We start from the raw sequence: 25906 nt of genomic DNA on the forward strand, positions 1-25906 counted from the left end.
GCTGATTATCCATTAGGTGGGCTTCCCTGGTGGCTCAGTGATAAAGAATCACCTGCCAATGCAGGAGATGTGGGTTTGATCCCTGGGTCGGGAAGATCCCCTTTAGAAGGAAATGGCAAACCGCTTCAGTAATCTCGCCTGGGAAATCCTATGGACAGAGAAGCCTGGTGGGCTATAGTCCAGGGCTCACAAAAGAGTCGGATATGATTTAGCAAATAAAGTGAAGTCGCTCAGTTGTGTTTGACTTTTTGCGACCCCGTGGACTGTAGCCCGCCAGGCTCCTCCATCCATGGGATTCTCCAGGCAAGAATACTGGAGTGGATTGCCATTTCCTTCTCCAGGGGATCTTCCTGATCCAGGGATCAAACCCAGGTCTCCTGCATTGCAGGCAGACTCTTTAACCTCTGAGCCACCAGGGAAGCCCTAGCAAATAAATAACAACAACAATTCATTAGGTACACTAGGCACAGTGCCCAGGACACACCATATGTTTATGAACCCCTGTTTTCCTGGTGGCTCTGTGATAAAGGAATCTGCCTGCAATGCAGGAGCCACAGGAGTTGTGGGTTTGATCCTGGGGTCAGGAAGATCCCCTGGAGGAGAAAATGGCTACCCACTCCAGTATTCTTGCTTGGAGAATCCCATGGACAGAGAAGCCTGGCAGGCTATAGTCCATAGGCTCACAAAGAGTTAGACACAACTGAAGTGACTTAGCACACATGCACGAGCATTATTTAATGTCTTTTAAAATCAGAAAAAAAATTAGATTATACAAAATACTTAAACATATAATATTAATATATTCATACCAATGTAGTGGCAATTATTTTTTAAGTGGAGAAAGGGGTCCAGTGAGACAAAAGTTGCCTAGGGCCCACCAGTCATCATGCATCTGTAAGTTTATCAACTAGTACTGGAGATCTGAAACCTAAAGGGTAGGATGGCCCACTGGAGAACCCACACTTCTCTTAATCAGAGGAGTCCCTGGGAAAGCACAAACATCAATTCGCAGCAGGCGACAAGCCAAACACTTGAAACTTCAAGCAAGGCAAGGCCCCATCCTCTTTGCAAACAGCAAGAGGAAGTTCACCTATCAACTGCCATATTAAATAAACTGTGGAGGCAAAGACTGCCAGAGGGAAGCTTTTTATCAAGGCTGTAATGTCTCTGGTGAGTAAGACCAGAAATGTCCTGACATATAAATATTTATATACGACTTCATCAGATGAGACAGCCCATACTTAAAAGAAACAGGGCACAGGCACGCATATGCAGACATAAGAGACTTCAGGAGGTACTGGTCTCTGGCCCCAAACCTCTTTGAAGGGATATTATCGTGTGGGGCAAGCTGTTCAGACCCCTAGGGTCTGCCAAATTGTTGCCAGTTGGAGAAGCCCAGACTTGGTGCAATAGGAAGTATGCAGCCTACATAAATGGCAAGCACCACTTATGGCAGTTAAGTCTCATTAGTGAACCTGTCTCTGATTCCTTACTCTGCACCATGGGCTAGTGGAAGGGGTACTGCTTTATACAGGACTAAATCTACTGTGAAGGTTCTAAACCTGGCAATGGAATTGACGTTGCTGACTCTTTATCACTCTTGTTAGCGAAGCTGAACTTGAATTCCTATGACCAAAAGATTCTCCTAATCTCTTACAACTCTGGGCGACTCTTGAAACATCTAGACAAATCTCCCTTTTGGTCAATTTCTTCTTTTCCCCCTCAAGTCTATATCAGAGACAAGTGTGCTCAAGCCCTACACTGAACATGGCTAAAAAGGTGTTGCCTTCGTGGTGATTGTTGATACTCTGTCTACAAAGGCTCCCATGCTCCAGTTTATCACCCCTGTCAGAATGTAATGGTGCCTGTTTTCTCTCCATTTAATTACTCCTTTGGGCCTTCAAGTTCTTTTTTTTTCCTTTTTAAGCTTCTCTAATTAAAATGCAAATAAATACCCAAGGCAGAGGCCTGTGATTCCCAAAGTGCATTCTACCGTATGGTCATAGTTTTTTTTATTTTTATTTTTTAATAATAAGTTTGGTGTTCAAACAAGTTTGGGGAACACTGGTCTAAACAAAATCAAGCAGGTTTCTCTATAGAGGGGTTATTGGAGTCTTTTATCGATAGGGGAATATACTGTGCATTGTTACTAAATTTATTTGATCAAAGAACTTCTGATCAGACTCAGTTCAGTTCAGTCACTCAGTGGTGTCCGACTCTTTGAGACCTCATGAATCACAGCACGCCAGGCCTCCTTGTCCTAGTATTACATATAACACAATTTGGGAAATATTCTCTAAACTGATAGGAGATAACATTATAGTAAGGAATGATTTCCTTACCAACTGAATCTGTGAGCTGAGATGGAGGCTCTGAAAAAGGTCTAACTTATCTGGGGATACAGCTTAAAGTTATAAGGCAGGGCAGGGCGCAATAGATAAACGGCTAGCTCTGCATATTAAAATACACACATGACATAAGTTATACCAGAAGGGCATTTTGGTAACGACATATAACACAGGAGCTGACAGAGAGGAAAGCGCTGGGAAAATGAAACATTGGACATGCAAGTTACGATAGATCTGGAGCATGGGCACTGCCAAAAAGCATAAGATTCCATAGCCTGACCCACTCATGACTCCATCTGCCTACATGCCTCTGAGGACCTTCCTGAGCCAGACTCTACCCTCTGATCGATTGGAAAATTTTGCCTCCTATTTCCAGCCATAATGACTGTTCGAATGACCTGAATTTGACTGGTTTAATAACCTAAATTGTCATTTGAAATAGACATTTTCTGTCATATTTGACACACTTGCACACTCCTATCTCAAAACTATTCTCTTAGCCTCTCTGGACACATCATCTAGTTATCCACAGACCTCTTTATCAATTCCTTGGCTCCTCCTCCTACTCATCCCCTTAATGCAAATATCTCCCCATGGTCTTTTCCTGGAACAACTTCTCTACTTGCCTGATTTTAACCACCGTTGTTTGCAGATTATTCCCAAATCTACTTATTTCCAGCCCAGACCTCTCTCCAGATGCCAGACCCATATATACCACTATATTCTGGAGATTCCACTCAGATATAGCAAGGCATCCCAAATTCAATACACCTAAGCTCTGTTTCTTGCCCTGGATTTCCCTAGTCTAGTGAATGGCTCTACAATCTACCCATAAACCTCAGAGTCACATGAATCCTCATCCTTCCTCACCTATGACAGGCAAAATTATAAGAATGATCCTTGCCCTTGTATAATCTCCTCCCCTTGAATATGGAAGGAACATGGGAACATGTTATGTTATTTTTATGATTATGTTATGTTATATGGCACCAAGGGACTTTTCAGATATAATTAGGGTTAATAATCAGTTGACTTGGGCTTCAGCAAGGGGGAGATTACACAGGTAGCAACAACCTAATCACGTGAGCCTTTCAAAAGCAAGAGTTTACTCTGACTGCTGGCAGAAGGGGAAATTAGAGAGATGCTAAGCCTGAAAGGATTTGATGTAACTGTGTTGGCTTGAAGATGGAGAGAGACATGTGAGAAGGATGTTGGTAGCCTCCAGAAGCTGAAAATGGCTCCCAGCTGACAATCAGCAAGGAAGTGAGGACCTCAGACCTACAGTTCCAAGGAACTGAATTCTGCCAAAAATCTGGATGAGCTTGGACCTAGGTTCATCCTCGTGCGTGCTGTATCGCTTCAGTCATGTCCGACTCTTTGTGACCCCATGGACTGTAGCCCACTAGGCTCCTCTGTCCATGGGATTCTCCAGGCAAGAATACTGAAGCGGGTTGCCACTTCCTTCTCCAGGGGGTCTTCCTGACTCAGGGATCGAACTTGTGTCTCCTGTGGTTCCTGCAGTGCAGGCAGATTATTTACTGCTGAACCATCAAGGAAGCCCAGATTCATACTCAGAGCCTCCCAGTAAGAGTCTTGCCCATATGACACTGTGACTTTAGTTTTGCATGATCCTAAACAGGGAACCCAGTCAAGGCTGCTTTAGCTCTGATCTATAGAACTGTGAAATAATAAGTGGCTGATGCTCTAAACTGCTACATTTGTAGTAATTTAGGTGTCTCTGTAGAGAATGTGCCTGCCAGTGCAGGAGATGTAGGAGATGTGGGTTTGATTCCTGGGTTGGGAAGATCCCCTGGAGGAGGAAATGGCAATCCACTTCAGTATTCCTGCTTGGGAAATCCTACTGACAGAGGAGCCTGTGGGCTACAGTCCATAGGGTCACAAAAGTCAGACACAACTTAGCAACTAAATAACAACAATGTCCAATACCACTGCCTGGGCTTAGATCCTTCTATTTTCTTTCCTATACTACCACACAATCTTCTACTTGGTCTCCCTACTGGTTTTGTCTTCCTCAAATCCAGAACAAGAGAGTGACTAACCCAAACTGCAAATCTGATCATACTGTTCCTTTGCTTAAAATCCTTTAGTGGTTTCTTTCTCTACAGGATAATATCCAAGCTCTGTAATGTAGTTTTTATAAGGTTATTCCTGAATCTTTCCCTTGACTTCTTCTCAGATTCATCTTCTGCCATGTTTGTCTTGCACTATTTCCTGTAACACAGTTTATCAGTCATAGCCCTCCTGCCATTTTGGGTCAGATAATTCTCTGCTGTGGGGAATTGTTCTGTGCATGGTAGGATGTAAAGCAGCATCCCTGGCCTCTTCCAACTAGATTTCAGTAGCATCTCACCCTCATTTGTGACAACCAACAATGTCTCTGAAAGTGAAAATGAAAGTGTTAGTTGCTCAGTTATATCTGACTCTTTGTGACCCCATGGACTGTAGCCCACCAGGCTCCTCTGTCCATGGGATTCTCCAAGCAAGAATACTGGAGTAGGTTGTCATTTCCTCCTCCAGGGGATCTTCCCAACCCAGGTATCAAAACCACATCTCCTGTGTCTCCTGCATTTCAGTCAGATTCTTTACCATTTGAGCCACAAAGGAAGCCCTCAGTTCAGTTCAGTTCAGTCGCTCAGTCGTCTCTGACTCTTTGCGACCCCATGAATTGCAGCACTCCAGGCCTCCCTGTCCATCACCAACTCCCGGAGTTCACTCAAACTCACGTCCATCGAGTCAGTGATGCCATCCAGCCATCTCATCCTCTGTTGTCCCCTTCTCCTCCTGCTCCCAATCCCTCCCAGCATCAGAGTCTTTTCCAATGGGTCAACTCTTCACATGAGGTGGCCAAAGTACTGGAGTTTCAGCTTTAGCATCATTCCTTCCAAAGAATACCCAGGGCTGATCTCCTTTAAGATGGACTAGTTGGATCTCCTTGCAATCCAAGGAACTCTCAAGAGTCTTCTCCAACACCATAGTTCAAAAGGAAGCCCTAGATAATGCCAAATGCCCCCTTAGGGGCAAAACTGCTTCAGATAAAGACCACTGAGCTAATAATGTATACAGGATTGTGGTGGCTCTCTACACCCAAACTTCTTTTTTCCCCCTTAAGAGCTAATATCACAAGACCTGGAGAGGGTAGAATCTGTGATATCAAAAATAAAAGTATTCTAAATCTAGGAAAAATAGATGGACTGGGGTTCTGGAGATCCCTTTTGGTATACTTTTTTAAAAGAAGCTTTGGTGGTTAGGGAAGAGCCTGTAATTCTTTGTAGTAGAAGTTCCCTCTTTTTAGAAAGATTCCTTGATGCTCGAGAGTTAGAAAGGTCAGGGTGGGACTAAGATAAAAAGAAGAGGGAAATCACTTCTTTGTATTTGCTCTAGCTTTAAGAAAATTTGTTAAAAGGACACTCGTATTTCCTTCTAGTGTTCCCTTAGGCAAGAACTCTTGGCCAAATCTCTATACAGAAAAAAAAAAAAGACTGTCAATTTTGTTGCTTGGAGTAGTCTTTTGGGTACATGCTTTAGGAACATGAATTTGGTGGTTAGGCAAGAGGAAAACCCCCAGCACCCAAGAATTCTATTACTAAATATATCTTCAAGAGAAATAAAAATATATGGCCACTCAGAAACTTACACACATATGCTCATAGCAACATTAGTAATAATAGTCAAAAGATGGAAACAGCTCAAATGTCCATCAACCAATGAATGGGTACATAAAATGTGGTATAATCATATAATGGAATATGATCCATCCATACAAAGAAATTAAATCCAAATATATACTAGAACATGCTGCTGCTGCTGCTAAGTTGCTTCAGCCGTGTCCGAATAGATGAGCCTAAAACACTATGTTAAGTGAACAGAACCAGGCACAAAAGACTACATGATTCATCTGCATAAAACGTCCAGAGAAGGCAAATCTATAGACACAGAAAGTAGATTGATGATTGCTTAGGGGTAGGAGAAATAGGAGGTAGGGAGAGGTAGTTAAAAGTTAACACAATTTCTTTTTGAGGTGATGAAAATTGACTATGGTAATGCCTGCAACATGTCTATGAATACACCAAAAAATCATTGAATTGTATATTTTGAATGGGTGAAATATATGGTATGTGAATTATATCTTAATTAAGCTTTTCCCCAAAAAAGTAATCCAAGCAATTCTTGGCATCTCCCTAGTCCCCAGGCCCAATCCTGTGTACCACCACCCTGAAAGGATATGACATGGGATAAGCAAGTTTGGCTGGGTGTGGGATGAGAACACCAAGAGTCTAGAGCATGGGGGCACTGCCAAGGAACAATAGGTCCTTTTAAGTTCTCTCGAGCCCTCTTATGTTTTTCCTACTTAATGAGGCTTAGCCAACCTCACTGTTATAGCTTTGGATTGAGTTACTGTTTCAGAACATCTATACAAGAGAAACTTCTGTGCTGTTAGTTCATATCCAAAGTTCTTGGAAGAGAAAACTTCACAGAATTTGGCTGCTAACTTTTGAAGTCAAGGTACTTGCCAGATATATGGGTCATTGCTATTTCTAACTCTTGGATTAAACTCACATTTTAAAAAAAAAGTCTGTCTTATCTTTTCAACAAATGGTGCTGGAAATGTTGAATATACATTTACAAAAAAAGAAAGATCAGACAGAAAGAAAGAGGGTGAGGGAGGGAGGAATGAAGAAAAGGAGGAAGGAAAAAAACTTTGACCCTTAACTCACATGATACACAAAAATTAATAAACTGGATTTCAGGAAAACAAAACAATTCACTCTTGAAAAATCAAGACAGCCATTAAAAAGATGGAAACACATACTACAGACTGGGAGAAAATATTTGGAAATTATACATGTGATATAAGACATATCCAGAATATATAAAAATTCTTATAACTCAATAATAAGGAAATAATTTAATTGTTAAATGGCAAAGATCTAAATAGACATTTTAACAAAGAAGATACACAAATGTTCAATAAGCATGAGAAAACATATTTGATACCATTAGTTATTAGGGATAAGCAAATAAAAAAAACACAATGAGATACCATTTTATATCCACTAGAATGACTCATAAAAAGATAGACAATAACAAGTGTTGGCAAGATGTGAAGAATCCTCATACATTGCTAGTAGGGATGTAAAATGGTACAGCCATTTTAGAAAATAGTCTGGCAGTTTCTTAAAATTTTAAACATACATACTATGCAACCCATCAATACAATTTCTAGGTGTTTATCCAAGATAAATAAAGACATAAGCCCACATAAAAATCTGAGCATGAATGTTCATAGCAGCTTTATTCATAATAACAAAAGGTTGAAACAACTCAAATTTCCATTCAATAATAAATAAATAAAATGTAGTATATCCTCTTATAATAATATAATATTATTCAGCCATAAACAGGAATGAAATAGTGCGATGCTACAACATGTTGAACCTTGAAAACATGCTAAGTAAAGAAGTCAGCCACAACAGATCATATGTGGCATGATTTCATTCATATTAAAAGTCCAGAATGAGCAAATCTGTAGAGACAGAAAGTAGATAAGTGGTTGCCTGAATAAAGGGGGGTCAGGGGATTGGAACATGACATCTAAAGGGTGTAGAGTTTCTTCTCATGATGATAAAAACTGTCTAAAATTGATCCTGGTGACGGATGCACAACTGTCTGAATATACTAAAAGCTATTGGATTGTGCACTTGAATTGGGTGAATTGTATGGTATGAGGTTTATATGCAGGAGACCTGGGTTCGATCTCTGGGTTGAGAAGATCCCCTAGAGGAGGGCATGGCAACCCACTCCAGCATTCTTGCCTCGAGAATGCCATAGGCAGAGGAGCCTGGCAGGCTATAGGCCATGGGGTTGCAAACAGTCGGACAAAGCTGAGCAACTAAGCACACACAAAGGTTTATATCTCAATAAAGCTATTTTAAAAACTGAATTTGGAGATAATGAATTGTCTTCCACTTTGAGGGAATGGCAATAATGGGAAAGATGAAAATAAAGAACTAAAAACAAGAGGCCAGTTACTTCAAAGGTTGTTCATGGAATCAACTCCCTGATAAACTCCCACTTAATGATTCTTCTGATTACTTAAGAAATAGCTCTGATGCTAACCTCTCCCACTGGCAATATTCCTTTTCTGCACTGAAAATAGCACTACTATGTTGAAGACACCTTATTAATGGCAATGTCAAATGCTTGCAACAATTAGCAAGCTGGCTTTTATCTCGTTTTGTTTAGTGATTCCTCCACCCTCTGCTGCTCATGTCATCCACATTGTTAAGAAAAGGAAGTCAAATCAAAATTACGTTTGAAAATATTCTCTGGTAATGTCATCACAGACATTGAAAGATCTGAATATAAGAACTGTGTAAATCCCTTTAGGAACCATCGTAGAAAATAACATATCCACCAAGGTGATTACTACATCAGGTTGGAGAGACTAGGAGCATAGAGAGGTGGAGGACTTTGAGAAGAGTAGCAGCTTGGTGAAAAATACCTAAACAGAAGCAACACTGTAAGATGACTACTCTGTTACCATGGAGCTAGAAATACTCTGGTAGGTCATGTACTTATCTCAAAAACTGAGGTCCAGAAAAGAGATTTGGTTGGCTCCCAAAACATATAACTAGTGGAAAATAGAAGGAAGACTAGAATTCAGGTCTTTGAATCTCAGTTTCAGCTCTTTCCATCTGCTGAATGTTGGATATTGATAGACTACTCAGTATGAGAGACTGGAATACTGTGTCAAAGTTTTGATTAAAATGACCAAGGCCCAGCTACATCACTGCTCAGAGCCTACAGCATTTCATCAACAATAAAACTCTAAGATGATAAATTAGATCTAATAGAGTACCTGATGAACTATGGATGGAGATGCATGACATTGTACAGGAGACAGGGAGCAACATCATCCCCAAGAAAAAGAAATGCAAAAAGGCAAAATGGCTGTCTGAGGAGGCCTTACAAATAGCTGTGAAAAAAAGAGAATCCAAAAGCAAAGAAAAAAGGAAAAATATACCCATTTGAATGCAGAGTTCCAAAGAATAGCAAGGAGAGATAAGAAAGCTTTCCTCAATGATCAGTGCAAAGAAATAGAAGAAAACAACAGAATGGGAAAGACTAGAGATCTCTTCAAGAAAATTAGAGATACCAAGGGAACATTTCATGCAAAGATGGGCTCAATAAAGGACAGAAATGGTATGGACCTAACAGAAGCAGAAGATATTAAGAAGAGGTGGCAAAAATACACAGAAGAACTGTACAAAAAACATCTTCACAACCCAGATAATCACAATGGTGTGATCACTCACCTAGAGCCAATCATCCTGGAATGTGAAATCAAGTGGGCCTTGGGAAGCATCACTATGAACAAAGCTAGTAGAGGTGATGGAATTCCAGTTGAGCTGTGAAAGCTCTGCACTCACTATGCCAGCAAATTTGAAGAAACTCAGTAGTGGCCACAAGACTAGAGAAGGTCAGTTTTCATTCCAATCCCAAAGAAAGGCAATGCTAAAGAATGCTCAGACTACCACACAATTGCACTCATCTCACACGCTAGTAAAGTAATGCTCAAAATTCTCCAAGCCAGGCTTCAGCAATATGTGAACCATGAACTTCCTGATGTTCAAGCTAGTTTTAGAAGAGGCAGAGGAACTAGAGATCAAATTGCCAACATCTGCTGGATCATCAAAAAAGCAAGAGAATTCCAGAAAAACATCTATTTCTGCTTTATTGACTATGCCAAAGCCTTTGACTGTGTGGATCACAATAAACTGTGGAAAATTCTGAAAGAGATGGGAATACCAGACTACCTGACTGGCCTCTTGAGAAATCTGTATGCAGGTCAAGAAGCAACAGTTAGAACTGGACATGGAACAACAGAAAAGGAGTTTCCAAACAGGAAAAGGAGTACGTCAAGGCTGTATATTGTCACCCTGCTTATTTAACTTATGTGCAGAGTACATCATGAGAAATGCTGGGCTGGAGGAAGCACAAGCTAGAATCAAGATTGCCGGGAGAAATATCAATAACCTCATATATGCAGATGACCCCACCCTTATGGCAGAAAGTGAAGAAGAACTAAAAAGCCTCTTGATGAAAGTGAAAGAGGAGAGTGAAAAAGTTGGCTTAAAGCTCAATATTCAGAAAAGAAAGATCATGGCATCCTGTCTCATCATTTCATGGCAAATAGATGGAGAAACAGTGGAAACAGTGGCGGATTTTATTTTTCTGGGCTCAAAAATCACTGCAGATGGTGACTGCAGCCAAGAAATTAAAAGATGCTTACTCCTTGGAAGGAAATTATGACCAACCTAGACAGCATGTTAAAAAGCAGAGACATTACTCTGTCAACAAAGGTCCATCTAGTCAAGGCTATGGTTTTTCCAGTGGTCATGTATGGATGTGAGAGTTGGACTATAAAGAAAGCTGAGCACTGAAGAATTAATGCTTTTGAAGTGTGGTGTTGGAGAAGACTCTTGAGAGTCCCTTGGATTGCAAGGTGATCCAACCAGTCCATCCTAAAGGAAATCAGTCCTGAATGTTCATTGGTAAGACTGATGCTGAAGCAGAAACTCCAATACTTTGGCCACCTGAGGTGAAGAGTTGACTCATTTGAAAAGACCCTGATGCTGGGAAAGATTGAAGGCAAGAGGAGAAGGGGATGACAAAGGATGAGATGGTTGGATGGCATCACTGACTCAATGGACATGAGTTTGAGTAATCTCCAGGAGTTGGTGATGGACAGGGAGTCCTGGCATGCTGCAGTCCATGGGGTCGCAAAGAGTTGGACACAACTGAGTGACTGAACTGAACTGAAGATGATAAATTGCTGAGGAAATAACCAATCACCAGACTATACTTGGTCCTTTCTTTCCAGAAAATCAATATATTTGATGTTGGGCCACTTCCATCATAAGATCTCTTTTTTGAGAGGAAAGGGGGCTATACCAAGTGGTTTGTGGGATCTTAGTCCCTTGGCCAGGGATTGGACCTGGGCCCCGGCATTGAAAGTGCCAAGTCCTAACCACTGGACTGCCAAGGAATCCCCTTAAGCCTGCTTTAAAAGTACAAAATCTACCTTTGTATGAGACAGCTTGAAGTCTATACTACATATGGCAAAGTAGTTTGCAAACCATCTCTTTTCAAAAGGCCCAGCCTGGCTCTACTTCTCTGCTCTTTTCTATTTCATGCTCAAGCCAATCCTCTCAAAACCTGTCTCCAGGAATCCAATTTGTGGAAGGTTGAGGAGAGGGAACTTTAGGTAATACAAACATTACTCTTCCAGCCTTGGTTTTGTTCAGTGAAGGTCAATGATAAATGACCTCCCTTTGGGGGCATAATTTATGTCCATGTGGCCTTTTCTATTGAGCCCAATGTTGATTGACAGGACATAGCACTAGGAGGAGAGAGAGGTTGGCTATGGGAGACCTGAAGGCCAAGGAGTATAACTAAGACCAGATGTGGCTGGAGGGGGCTGAGATGCGGGGGAGAAGGGGGAGCATGGAGAAGAAATGCCTACACAAGCAAAATAAAGATATATCCACCTTGGGAAATGCGCTCAACATTTCCAAGGTTAAATCCAACTAGTCTTCCTGTGTTGCCTGCAATTACCTTTGTGCTTCCAGCACCCAGTTATTTAGCATAGCAAGATGGAAGGAGAAAGTCTTTCCTGGAATACTTAACAGCAGTTCAAATACCCTTTGTGCTCTCATTTTCCTATTCTGCCATCTTATTATTCAAAACATTTCTTAAAATTCCTGTTCTAGCTTCCAACGCTCTGGGTAATCTGGGAATCATTTAAACCTATTTTCTGTTATTCTGAAACCTAAAATTCCTGGTTCAAGTAGTTGGTACTAGAAAGATATAGACAGAAACAGAAAATAAATTCATCTAATTTTAAAAATTTAGAAAGATGATAACAATAACAATAACCCTGTGTACGAGACAGCAAAAGTGACGCTGATGTATGGAACAGTCTTATGGACTCTGTGGGAGAGGGAGAGGGTGGGAAGATTTGGGAGAATGGCATTGAAACATGTAAAATATCATGTAGGAAACGAGATGCCAGTCCAGGTTCAATGCACGATATTGGATGCTTGGGGCTAGTGCACTGGGACGACCCAGAGGGATGGTACGGGGAGGGAGGAGGGAGGAGGGTTCAGGATGGGGAGCACATGTATACCTGTGATGGATTCATTTTGATATTTGGCAAAACTAATACAATTATGTAAAGTTTAAAAATAAAATAAAATTTAGACATGTTAAAAAAAAATAAAAAAAATAAAAAAATAAAAATTGGCCTAACAAAGCTAACACAAATACTAAAGGCCATACTTATCCCTTAGGCAGGCATGTTGAAGCCATAGGGAATCTGTGACTGTATAGAACCTGGACGTGGACAAAACTGCGACTAGAGATCCCAGTAACTATAACATGAAAATGGATGGCGTGAGAAACAGCTGCAGCTAAAAGTCTATTATTAAAGCTCTGAATCTCTAACAGAATCACCATGCCCTGTGCTTAATGGAAATGACTTCAAGGCTAGACCATGTATCTACTAAGCCACTACTACCAAATGAACCAGAAATTTAGGTTCTAGTTTTTGTGTGTCAATGACATTTAACCATAAAGGGTCAACATGTGGCTTGATTATAGAAATTAATAGTTGGATAATTTAATACATGAACCGTGAACTTCCAGATGTTCAAGCTGGTTTTAGAAAAGGCAGGGGAACCAGAGATCAAATTGCCAACATCTGTTGGATCATTGAAAAAGCAAGGGAATTCCAGAAAAAACATCTATTTCTGCTTTACTGACTATGCCAAAGCCTTTGACTGTATAGATCACGATAAACTGTGGAAAATTCTGAAAGAGATGGGAATACCAGACCACTTGTCCTGCCTCTTGAGAAACCTACATGCAGGTCAGGAAGCAACAGTTAGAACTGGACATAGAACAACAGACTGGTTCCAAGTAGGAAAAGGAGTACATCAAGGCTGTATATTGTCACCCTGCTTATTTAACTTATATTCAGAGTACATCATGAAAAACACTGGGCTGGAGGAAGCACAAGCTGGAATCAAGATTGCTGGGAGAAATATCAATAACCTCAGATATACAGAAGGCACCACCCTTATGGCAGAAAGTGAAGAACTAAAGAGCCTCTTGATGAAAGTGAAAGAGGAGAGTGAAAAAGCTGGCTTAAAGCTCAACATTCAGAAAACGAAGATCATGGCATCTAGTCCCATCACTTCATGGGAATTAGATGGGGAAACAGTGTCAGACTTTATTTTTTTTGGCTCCAAAATCACTGCAGATGGTGATTGCAGCCATGAAATTAAAAGACGATTACTCCTTGGAAGGAAAGTTATGACCAACATAGACAGCATATCAAAAAGCAGAGACATTACTTTGCCAACAAAGGTCTGTCTAGTCAAGGCTATGGTTTTTCCAGTGGTCACGTATGGATGTGAGAGTTGAACTATAAAGAAAGCTGTGCACTGAAGAATTGATGTTTTTGAACTGTGGTGTTGGAGAAAACTCTCGAGAGTCCCTTGGACTGCAAGGAGATCCAACCAGTCTATCCTAAAGGAGATCAGTCCTGGGTGTTCATTGGAAGGACTGATGTTGAAGCTGAAACTCCAATACTTTGGCCATCTGATGCGAAGAGCTGACTCATTTGAAAAGACCCTGATGCTGGGAAAGATTGAGGGCAGGAGGAGAAGGGGACAACAGAGGATGAGATGGTTGGATGTCATCACCAACTTGATGGACATGGGTTTGGGTGAACTCTGGGGGTTGGTGATGGACAGGGAGGCCTGGCATGCTGCAGTTCATTGGGTCGCAAAGAGCTGGACATGACTGAGCGACTAAACTGAACTGAACTGAATTTTGTCAACACACTGCAACCACTCCAGGAATCAAAAGAACAACCTCACCTGAGAGTGAACTAATATGTATCACCATCCATCCCTTCATCATGTTTTACCTTAGGTGAAGTGAAGTTAAGTGAAAGCTGCTCAGTTGTGTCCAACTCTTTGTGACCCCATGAACTCTAACCTCCCAGGCTCCTCTGTCCATGGAATTCTCTAGGCCAGAATACTGGAGTGGGTAGATATTCCCTTCTCCATGGGATCTTCCCAACAGGGGGACCAAACCCAGGTCTCCTGCATTTCAGGTGGATTCTTTACTGTCTGAGCCACCAGGGAAGCCTTGACTGCCTAGAAATCCATTATAGCCCCTGGGAGTAGCCAGGGCCCTACCAACTACTCCTTATTCCATTAGCAATTTCTTATTGAAGTGAGGAATAGGGACCTCATCCTATTAGTGATGGTTAGCTTCCCCATCTGAGCTTCCCTGGTGGCTCAGACAGTAAAGAATCCGCCTGCAATGCAGAAGGCCTGGGTTCGATCCCTGGGTCAGGAAGATCCCCTGGAGAAGGAAATGGTTATCCACTCCGGTATTTTTGCCTGGAGAACTCCATGGACAGAGAAGCCTAGCAGGCTACAGTCCATGGGGTCGCAAAGAATCAGACACAACTAAGTGACTAACACCTGGACTTTTTTCACTTCAGCTTCACTGTCTACACAGACCACAAATATCTCAAAGGAAACTGGTCTTCTACATCAGCAAAACATAAGCCCTAAAAAGACCAAAGGCTCCAAAAGCAAGTCCAAACAAAATAAAAACAGAAAAAGAGGTGAGAGCCATATTCAGATTGCTTGTCAATCATCAGAGCCAGTCAGTCAAATGGTACACATGAGAACAGAAGCAACAATGCTATGCTAAGTCACTTCAGTCGTGTCCAACTCTGTGTGACCCCATAGACGGTAGCCTACCAGGCTCCCCCATTCCTGGGATTCTCCAGGCAAGAACGAACACTGGAGTGGGTTGCCATTTCCTTCTCCAATGCAGGAAAGTGAAAAGTGAAAGTGAAGTCGCCTAGTCGTGTCCGACTCTTAGCAACCCCATGGACTGCAGCCTACCAGGCTCCTCCGTCCACGGGATTTTCCAGGCAAGAGTACTGGAGTGGGGTGCCATTGCCTTCTCCGGAAGCAACAATAAATCAGGTATAATCAACTGGGCTGTTTTATCTGGTCATTATTTAAACAAAGGGGCTGAAAACTACTTGATTTGGTCCATTTGGGATCCAGTAAGAGCAAGACTGAAACCAAGTGATGGTCCTGACTTCATGATAAAAACGTTCCATAACAAATAGCCTGGACTGTCTTCATCATTTCTGCCTGGTGCCACTTTTAGCCAAAGACAGGCATGGAATCTCAGCCAAGCAAGTCCAAGTCATTGTAACACGTGTGCCTTCAGCATGCACAGAGGAAGATCATATTCCCAAGTAGTAAGAATACCTAGTAGTAATCAAAGTGACTGACAGGTGTTAACATGAGGGCTGTCATTACTAGAATTGGGAAATGGGCTGGGCTCCAAAATTTTGAATTTGGCTCCCACTTTCAGTATGCTCAGTACCTATTTTGTAATTAGTAGGTTTTGTCCTCATACCTCTAAATCTCTTATTTAATGTCCTTGCTGTAACCATATAACAATGTTTGATTTATGGGTCACCCTATGTATGGCAATCTTACCAGTGAGGTAAGATCAGTTAGTTCCTAATCATTCAGTATATTCTATAAACAGTATTTCATAGTGCTCTCTCTCTCTCTCGTGTGTGTGTGTGTGTGTGTGTGTGTGTGTGTGCATGTGTGTGTGTGTATCTGTGTATTCCATGAAATATGTTTGTGGTTAAATAAGATTGAGAAATGTGGTGTTTTGATCACTAAGTCATGTCCAACTCTTGCAGCTGTATGGACTGTAGACTGCGGGGCTCCTCTATTCATGGAATTCTCCAGGCAAGAACACCAGAGTGGGTTGCCATTTCCTTCTTAAGGGGATCTTCCCAACCCACGTCTTCTGCATTGCAGGCAGATTCCTTATTGACTGAGCTATGAGGGAAGCTTCAGATTGGGAAATCTGAGTCTAAATGGATTTCCTTTCTGCAGGATTTCTCAGAACATTTAACGTGCCAGTGGGCAATGTGAGTCTCTAAGAAAGGTACATAATGTGCAGCATTTCACAATCTTATTTGACCACAAAACCTTTTCATGAAGAGCTTCTGGGAGTGGGGAAATGGGTTCAGTCCTCAGAATATACTTTGGGAAAAAAACTTCTTTAATAGTCTGCCCTCAGTGACTTCTAAGTAAGTAATAGGAGCTTCCCAGATGGAATATGAACCCCTTTGGAAGCCCGCTATGTCTTCTGATGGACCTAAGTGTAGTCTGGCGCTAGTGGTAAAGAACCCACCTGCCAATGCAGGAGACCCAAGAGATGTGGGTTTGATCCCTGGCCTGGGAAGATCCCCTGGAAAAGGAAATGGCAACCACTCTATTCTTGCCTGGGAAATTCCATGGACAGAGGGGCTTGGTGGGCTACAGTCTACGGACTTGCAGAGTCAGACACAACTGAAAGACTGAGCACAAACAACCCATTCAATCAACAAATATTTATAGAGCATCCACTGTGTATCAGGAGGTGAGCATTTAAAAAAAAAGATTAAAATTACTTTAACTTCGCATGATGGAGACAGACATTTACAGAAATAACATTAGATTGTGACCAGACTTTAAAAGATGACCCCAGGGGTCAGAGTAGGGAGAGGGAGACAATTTAAAGAGAACGAACAGTAAGTGCAGAGTCACTGATGTCTGCCAAGGCATTGTTCTGCTCCCTTGCACACTCCTCCCTGACGTGTCTATACACACACCATATCATACCTTGATATTTTGTAAAGTGTTCCCCAAAGAAATGGGAACCCATTCTTGAAAGGAGTTGGAAAGCTTGCTATAGGATGAAAATCCACCATCACTGGACTGGAGCTTGCTTACCTAGGAGGTGGAGGTGTCCTTTATTATTATTATTATTATTAGGAACAATCCCAGAATGGCAAGGAATGCATAGCTGACAGAATGCACATCCCATAAAATGCTGGAAATTTGTGGTAAGAATCATAGAAAGGTAAAGTTGAGGAAAGAGAGCTAACATTTATTAATATGTATTTAAATTGTCTGAAAATTTACATATTTTATCTCACTTCACGATGAATTGTATGTACACATATTTACATCGTGTGTTTTGATTTCCAGACTGCTTTCATATCCATGATTTCATTTGATCTTCATGAGAATCCTGTGGGCATGGAAAGGGCAGATGTGATTAGCCCTTTTGTGCAGAGAAGCGTGAGCCTCAGAATAGTTACGTGATTAGCCCAAGGTCACAGAGTAAGTAGCAATATCCAGATTAGAAACTATGCCTTCTAAATCCCAGTCTGATGTTCCTGGTTTGTATTTGTCCTGTACTTCTTCAAGAGGCTGAAGGTACAGAGAAACAGAATTATGCCTAATGTTAGAAAAATCTTTCTAAAAACTCCAGCTGTTCAACAGTGAAATAGGCTTTTATGAAATTGAAATGGTTGTAGATTATATCCTTGCCATGGAAGGGAGATTAAATATCATGGCTTCTAAGGTCACCCTAAACTCTAAGATCCACTGATCATAAAATTCCTAGGCCCTACTTCTCTGAGGTTAGGTTTCTGATGAGTATTCCTATTCCTGGACAGCTCCTGTTCAATATATACTTGGTCCTCAAAAAACAGATATGCTTTAGACAGATACTTAGGAGTTAGAACTTTTCACATCACAGACAAACCCATTGCTTTGGCACAACCACATTCAACCAATACAAATCACATACAACCAATACCTCCAGGTTTCTCTCAGATCACAAAATGGTGGGGAACAGATAGAAGGCACACATGTATCCAAATCACCATGTACATTAAGTTGCATTTTCCCAGCAACTCAAAATCTTGTAGTGCACAGTATATAATAGAAATGATGGAAGGAGACATAGCTCTGCATTTGAACACTCATAATTCTGATATAGTGAATCAATTTTTTTTTAAGAATCTATATAGTTCAAACACCAAAGGTATTTTAAGAGGTGGAAAGTATGGACTGATAATAATCCACACTTGTCTTGTCTGATGATGGACCAGGATTCTCTTTAGAGGCAAAGGAACCAGCCACTGTTCCACTTTCCTTGGAACATTTTTTGTCATATATTTACAGCTCCCCATGCTCAAGAGAATGGTGCATCTGTCAGATGGAGACGCCTGGTTGCATTCTTTCCCAGATATTAATATAGGTGGTACTTTAGTAACATAACCAGTGACATGCAGAACCTGATTTGGAGAGGAACAGATGTCAGCATCTTTCTTGGGCTAATTTTAGGATCCTGAAATAGTCCCTTTCTCACAGAAACCATCAGTGGAGCCAAATTAAGACAGCTATGTCACATGGAAAAGAGAGAAAAAAATGTAGTCTTGTGTGAGGCAAAGACAACAAACAAGGACTTCAGTTCTTCCCCCGTATATGACTCCTTTCACAGAATACGGTGGTCAGTTCAACTTCTTTTCATCAGAATGGATGTTGAGTACCAATTTAAGAATATCAGACAGGAAATGAGTGCACAAATCTCATTTCCAGTCACATACATTGAACAATCAAGGTTGCCTCATGCAAGCTAAATTCATATTCAAAAGAGTATGTAGGACCTAGGTTTCAACACATCTTTTCTTAGCAGACAAGGAAGCTAATAAGTGACCATTCTACTTGGTAAGTCAGAAGCAGATTGCATTCTGAAGCTTCAGATTCCTATTCCATTGCATTGTCTGCTGAATGGACATTTCTTCCAAATGAGACATAACATATCAGGTAGGGATAATGAGAGGTGGAGGAAGGATCTCCCAACCAAAAATGATGTTTGAGGTTTAAGATGGTCAACTAAGGATTCAGAACAAATGAAGAGTAATTTGGGGGGAAAAAAAAAGTACCTACCTGCTTTCCATCCAGAGTGTAGAGTTTCTTGACAACCCCGGTCTCCAGTTTGATAGCTTCAGTGATATCAGTGAGGACTTGCTCAAAAGAGTGGGCTGTCTTCTTGTTCAGAAGCACACGCACAGCCTTCCGAGGCTTCACCCCACTGCGGATGATGGTCACCAGCTTGGGGCGCACAAAGTCCTTGTTCTCTCTGGCCTGGGCACTGTTGCTGCTGGCCAGGGACTGAGGGGCTTTCATATTGGCAGATGTCTTCACATTGACAGACCAGTTAGGATTGACATTCTTGGTGTACTCCACCTTCTTAAAGAAGTTGTCTGAGGAGCAAACATAGCTTTCCCCTAAGGGAAGAAATGCATGGTGATTAATAGCAGGTATATGGACTATTCTAACAAGACTAATACACACTGACCTTGGAGTAGGACTTTTGGAGAAATGATGATAATAACAAACTTCATGTGCCATTCCTAATTAGGCTAACAGTTTGGTTCATTCAAATTCAAGGGCAAGTAATCAGCAAAATAGTCTTCATTATAATGGCATACTTAGTAAAAAATCCTATAAAGCTAAGGGTTCCAAGGACAATGAATATTTCTAAGTATAATCTACCAAGTGGGGTTCTCAATCTTGACATTGTTTTACTGGAATTGAAATGTCTATTAACTTCTAGCATATGTGTTAATGTCTAGGGGCATTACTGAAGTGTTTTTTAACATGTCTCTATTTATTGTTTTAATTAATTTATTTTTTAATATAAATTTATATATTTTAATTGAAGGCTAATTACTTTATTGTATTGGATTTGCCATACATTGACATGAATCCGCCACAGGTGTACATGTGTCCCCCATCCTGAACCCCCCTCCCACCTCCCTCCCTATCCCATCCCTCAGGGTCATCCCAGTGCACCATCCCCGAGCACCCTGTCTCATGTATCGAACCTGGACTGGCAATTCGTTTCACATATGATAGGATAATTGCTTTACAGAATTTTGTTTGCTTCTGCCAAACATCAACATGAATCAGCCATAGGTATACATGTGTCCCCTCCCTCCAAAACCTCCCTCCCATCTCTCTCCCCATCCTACCCCTATAGGTTGTTACAGAGCCCCTGTTTGAGTTCCCTGAGTCATATAGCAAATTCCCACTGGCTATCTATTTTACATATGGTATTGTAAGTTTCCATTAACATGTCTCTATTTCTTAATGTTCCCATCCTATTTCTGGACTCACAGCCCCATGCCTTTGTTATACTATGAACTGGGGAGAACTTTCAAAATTAATACATTTTTATTCCAAGTTAAAGTGACCACAGTAACCTTTCATATTGGGCATACAGTGCAAACTGGCCAAGAAGGCAGACTGTACTTTGGACAGAGTATATGGTTAAGCAGCAGAATACTAAAATGTGAAATGTGTGTGTGTGTGTGTGTGTGTGTGTATGTGTGGTGCATGTATGTGTATAACTGTGTCTTCTACTGATCATCCCCACAGGCAGGTAGAAAAACTATCTAAATAACAACCTCGACACACACACACACACACACACACACACACACACACATTTCACACTATTTCTTGTGTTTCCAAGTCTAGTTCTTGCTTGAGAAATGCTTTCCCGTTTTCACTACCCACTCCCCATCTTTCCATCTTAACAAAAGCTACACACTAGCTCTATGTGTTCAGGGTCATCTTCACCAGTGCTCACCCTTGGCTGCCACAAGTAATGAGGTGGAGATGTGAAAATACATTATACAGCCTGATTTATGGATCGGAGGGATCTAGTGCAGTTTTCACATTTACCATGGGCTAGAGGAAATGACTGGGTTTCCCCAGTGGCTCAGTGGTAAAAAATTGCCTGCAATGCAGGAGATGTGGGTTCGATCAATGGGTCAGGAAGATCTCCTGGAGAAGGATATGACAACCTACTCCAGTATTCTTGCCTGGAGAATCCCATGGACAGAGGAACCTGGCAGGCTATAGTCCATGGGGTTGCAAAGACTCAGACACGACTGAAGCGACTGAGCATGCATGCACAGGGGAAATGACTAATTCAGCGGAAGAAAGGCGGAGGCCAGAGGCAAGAGGAAGGGATTAGACACCTGGACCTAGAAGCTGGAGAAAAGAAGAAAAGAGGTAGGCTCAGCTTGGAGGGGGAGAGACTATTGGAAAAGGTTGAATTTGTCAGGTAAAACACATTAGTCTCAAGGTATACGAAAGTTCATCCAGAGGTCAAGCTGCAGAAAACCAGTGTGATTTAATCAGGATTAACTCATCAGTAAAAATGTTTAATAAATAAATAAATCAACCCAAGCCAGTGCAAAGAAAGCATTAAACACAATTATAATCTGATGGCTCTTCTTCCTTTGGTCTCAGCAGGAGAACTGAGCAGACATTCAGCTAGGCTGATAATTCACTCCTTGTGCAAATATTGATTGTTGTGCTGTAGCACCAAAGACTTTAAGTCATGTTAATTAATAAATTTCTCAGTTAGTGCTGAGAGAAGATTCAGTCAGATTCTCTAGGGCACCTTTGAGGACATTTAGATGTGAGTATCGAAGGGGAAGGTAAACTTCCAACCCTGTTCTGAGTCCCAGGAGCTGCTAGTGTTCTGTCTTGACAAAGAGACCAAGACCCGGGTTTGTAGGTGAGCACAGGCCCCCTCCTACACTCTGTGCCTGCATGCACAGCCAGGATGGGGAAGTCAAAGACCTCAGCCAAAAGAAACCCTAATTTCTCGGCTCCCACTGGCCACTTCAATCCAACCGAAGTGATTAGAGGGTGTGGCCTTTAGTTTTTGACTTAAAGGATGAAGGGACCCTTTCAATTCCTCCATATATTTACAGCCAATATTCCCCACATGCTAGAAATGATCTCTTGCCTTACCACTCTACCAGATGCACAGGCACCTTCCAAGAGGTCACTGCCTTTGAGTCAGATGTTTTCCATAATTTGTCATGTACTTTAAAACTCTGTCAGACAACTGGTGGTGTGCAAATGTATGAGGCTATATATTTATGATTTCACTCATCTACAGTCTCCTCTGGAGAGTCAGCTGTGTAGCCCTATTAGGACTCTAGACTTTTTTTTGCTTCCATCTCTTAAACCTCTTAAGCCTCTGAACTATGAGTATGATTAACCACCCCAGATGAAAATGAACATGATGGCAGACAGCTATAGTATCATATGGCACCCAAGAACTTTGCCGAGGGCCCAGCTTTCAGCCAAATCTATGTTGAACACTTTCCAACAGTACATTTTAGTCTCTCCACTCTATTTCCTTTTGGCCCCAATATGAAGTAATGGAAAAAAGCAGCTGATGTGATGTCAGTCAGAATGGGGTTTCCCAATATTTTCTTGTTGTGCACCCTTGGGCAAATTACCTAACTCCCCTTCGCTTCAGTTATTTGTCTGCAAAGTGGGGATGATGATAACAATGTCTTCTTCTGAAGGTTGTTCCGGGGCTCAAGCTGAGCCCACAGCCTGGTACATAGTAAGCACTTGATAAATGCCAGCCATCACTATTATTAAGGCCCTAATCTGAAGGAAGAAAGAGAGAACTAGAAGAGCAAAGAGGGAAAGGAGGAAGAAAGAGTTTAGAGAAAGGAGATGAAAAGAGGAGGAGTAGAAGCTGAAGGAAAGAAAAGCAGCAGCAGCAAGGGCAGCCATCTTGGAACTATGCCATAATCCATATAGAATATGAGCACTGCATGGGACTCATGCTTCAGAGATAATATTTCCTGAGGCTTGAGAGGAGGCCTCCGATTGCTTCAATGCCAAATGTGGTAACTTAATGGCTAACACCAAGCAAAGCCACTTGCTGCCACTGCTGGTGCATACTGAGGGCAGAATATTTTTAAAGATTATCTTTTTCTAGAGCAGTTTTAGGTTCGCAGTAAAATTCAGGGGAAGGTACAGATTTTCCATAGGACCGCTGACCCCATAATGCATACCCTCACCCATTATCTGCATCCCCCAACAGAGGGCAGGATGTTTGTGATAGGCAGGATGAAAATGTGATGTTTCATATTTTCTAAGTGAAAGAAGCCAGTCACAAAAACCACATAGTATATGATTTCAATTTCTATAAAATATCCAGACTCAGCAGATCTGTAGAGACATAGGCAGATAAGTAGTCATCTAGGGCTGAAGAGAAAACGGCAAGTGGGCAGTGACTGCTAATTGGTACAGTGTCTCTTTTGGAGATGATGAAAATGGGGTAAAATTAGATTATGATGATGGTTTCACCACGTGGTAAATTTTCTAGATTCAAATCCCACCCAACCCAACAAGTTGGGTTGACCTCGGGCAAATCATTTAATATCTGAGTCGCAGCTGTTCTGTCTATAATGGAAGGTATTGTGCTAGGTGACATTTCAGTTCCTTCCAGCCCTAAAGGTCTATAAGAAGGAATTTTCTTCTCTTCTCCATCCCAAACAGGCTTTGGGAGACAGAGTTGTTATGGTAATGGCCTGTTAATGAAATAGGTGCCCCCCACTAAGGACTCTCCTCTTCCAGAAAGATAACAAATGAACTGCTTCTCTTGATCAAGGTTTCCTTGTTCTGATTTTGTGAGCATCTGCAACGTGTGCTGCCAGAGCTCGAAGATTCTTGCAGGTCCAGCTGCCAGGCACTTGGAGCCGGGGTGGGGGTAGGGGGTGGGGGGTGTTGCACCTTTACACAGCTGGGTTCTACTCCTGTCACAGCTTCCAGGAGCCATTTCCCACCCACTGGAAGTCAAAAAGGAAAGCTGGCTTCAGAGCCAAGCAAGGTGACAATTTGCTGGAATCGACAATCTGCTTCAGGGCGAGGGGGTAAGGAAATGAAGTCATGGAAGCAAAGCTGAAAGGGCAGGAAGGGAACAAGCTGTGGCCCCAAGATGATCTAATGTCTACCTCTCTTCACTTTCAGGAGGGCTCTATTTCCAAAAATATTAAATATGTTTATAGTTTCTCAGTGCAAAAAGCACATCTGTCTGGGCTTTCTCCTCTTTTTCCGGGCTTCCTCCCTCCAGAAGGAAAATATTAAATGGCACTTTATCATATTATCAGATCTCTTAGTGATGTATCACTCTCCCAGGTATCTTAAAATCCTCCTCTTTGGCAATGTGCTTTCTTTAGTAATTAGAAGATAAATTAGTGAGAAAGTGGTTTCATCTCATTGGAACAAATGAGCTATGGCAAAGAAAGTGGATCATAGCCAGTGTCACCATACAGATCTTTCAACAAGACTGTACCAATTTAAATATTTTGTCCCAAGATCTGCATAATAATGCTCAAGATGATACCATGAAGATTGATCTGGGTACTTACATACAAGGAAGTGGGGAAGGAAGTAGACAGTACATGAGGGAAGAACAATTCTCTAATGAAAGACTAAACAAAAAAAAGCCACTCTTGGATTTCATTCATTGATCTACTGGTAATACAGCTCATACATATATGGCCACATTCTGTACAGCTTCCCGAAGACCTTTTTCATGTAACCAAGGAACTGTGGGAAAACTGACATCAATAACCTGACTTTGGTCCAAAATGGTCCCCTTACTACTTTCAGTATCTAGCAGCAGACAGTTAGACTAGAGAGGCATTAGACAAAGGAGTGCCACAAGGCCATAGTGATTATTAACCAATTGGTTTCCATTTCATTTTATTTAGACTAAATATTTCATAATGTTGCCATTTGGAAACATAGTATGTTTTATGCTCCATTATTTCTTTAAGATAAACAAGTCAAAAAACAAAAAGATTTCTGTATTCCCAGGAATACCCACTATTGTAGGTAGCTAAAGGGGACCATCAAGATCATTTACTCTAGTACTTTCCCAAGTTTAACTGCTTGTAAGGTTCACTTGGGGAAATCTGTAAAAACACATGCTGGAGATTCTGAGTCAATTCCTGGGTGTGGCCCAGGGAACTGATATTTTTCTAAAGCCCTAAAAGATTCGGAAAAGTAGGCAGGTTTGGGAGCAACTAGCTATTCCGACCTCTCACTAGCATTACTATTATTATATCAGGAACAATAATAGTCCCTTGGAGCTGCAGCTTTACCTTGTCAATGTGTTTCTATATCTATTATCTAATTTTATCCTCACAATCACTCTAATAGATACAGAAGGCAGGTGTTACTAGTCTCATTTTACATATAAGAATATTACAATAGATATACAAAGTGTGGTCTATACATATGATACAATATTATTCCTTTAAAAAAAGGAATGGAGACTTCCCTAACAGTCTAATGGTTAAGATTTTGTGCTTTCAAGGCAGAGGGCTTGGGTTCAATCCCTGGTCAAGGAATTAGATCCTACATGTCACCCAGTGCATTCAAAAAAGTAAAAAATTTTTAAAAAGGAGTGAAGTATTGATACACGGTATAAGTTAGTTAAGAGTTAGTCGCTCAGTTCTGTCCAGCTGTTTGCAACCCCATGGACTATAGCCCACCAGGCTTCTCTGTCCATACAAACCTTAAAAACATTTTCTAAGTGAAAGAAGCCAGTCACAAAAACCACATAGTATATGATTTCAATTTCTATAAAATATCCAGACTCAGCAGATCTGTAGAGACATAGGCAGATAAGTAGTCATCTAGGGCTGAAGAGAAAACGGCAAGTGGGCAGTGACTGCT

At 41.4% G+C, this 25906-nt stretch overlaps 1 protein-coding gene across 7 annotated transcripts in view; it reads right to left on the bottom strand.

Annotated features, from left to right (window-relative positions):
- The window catches only part of DCX (doublecortin), a 407667-nt gene that overhangs the window by 93491 nt on the left and 288270 nt on the right, over positions 1-25906 (bottom strand). For all 7 annotated transcript variants that reach the window (XM_024988355.2, XM_024988353.2, XM_024988354.2 and 4 more), the window contains one exon: positions 19280-19620. In XM_024988355.2, the coding sequence (XP_024844123.1) occupies positions 19280-19620 (341 nt within the window). The remainder of the gene's footprint in view (positions 1-19279; positions 19621-25906) is intronic.

The sequence above is a fragment of the Bos taurus genome, chromosome X (genome assembly GCF_002263795.3).
Source record: "Bos taurus isolate L1 Dominette 01449 registration number 42190680 breed Hereford chromosome X, ARS-UCD2.0, whole genome shotgun sequence".
Classification (NCBI taxonomy): domain Eukaryota; kingdom Metazoa; phylum Chordata; class Mammalia; order Artiodactyla; family Bovidae; genus Bos; species Bos taurus.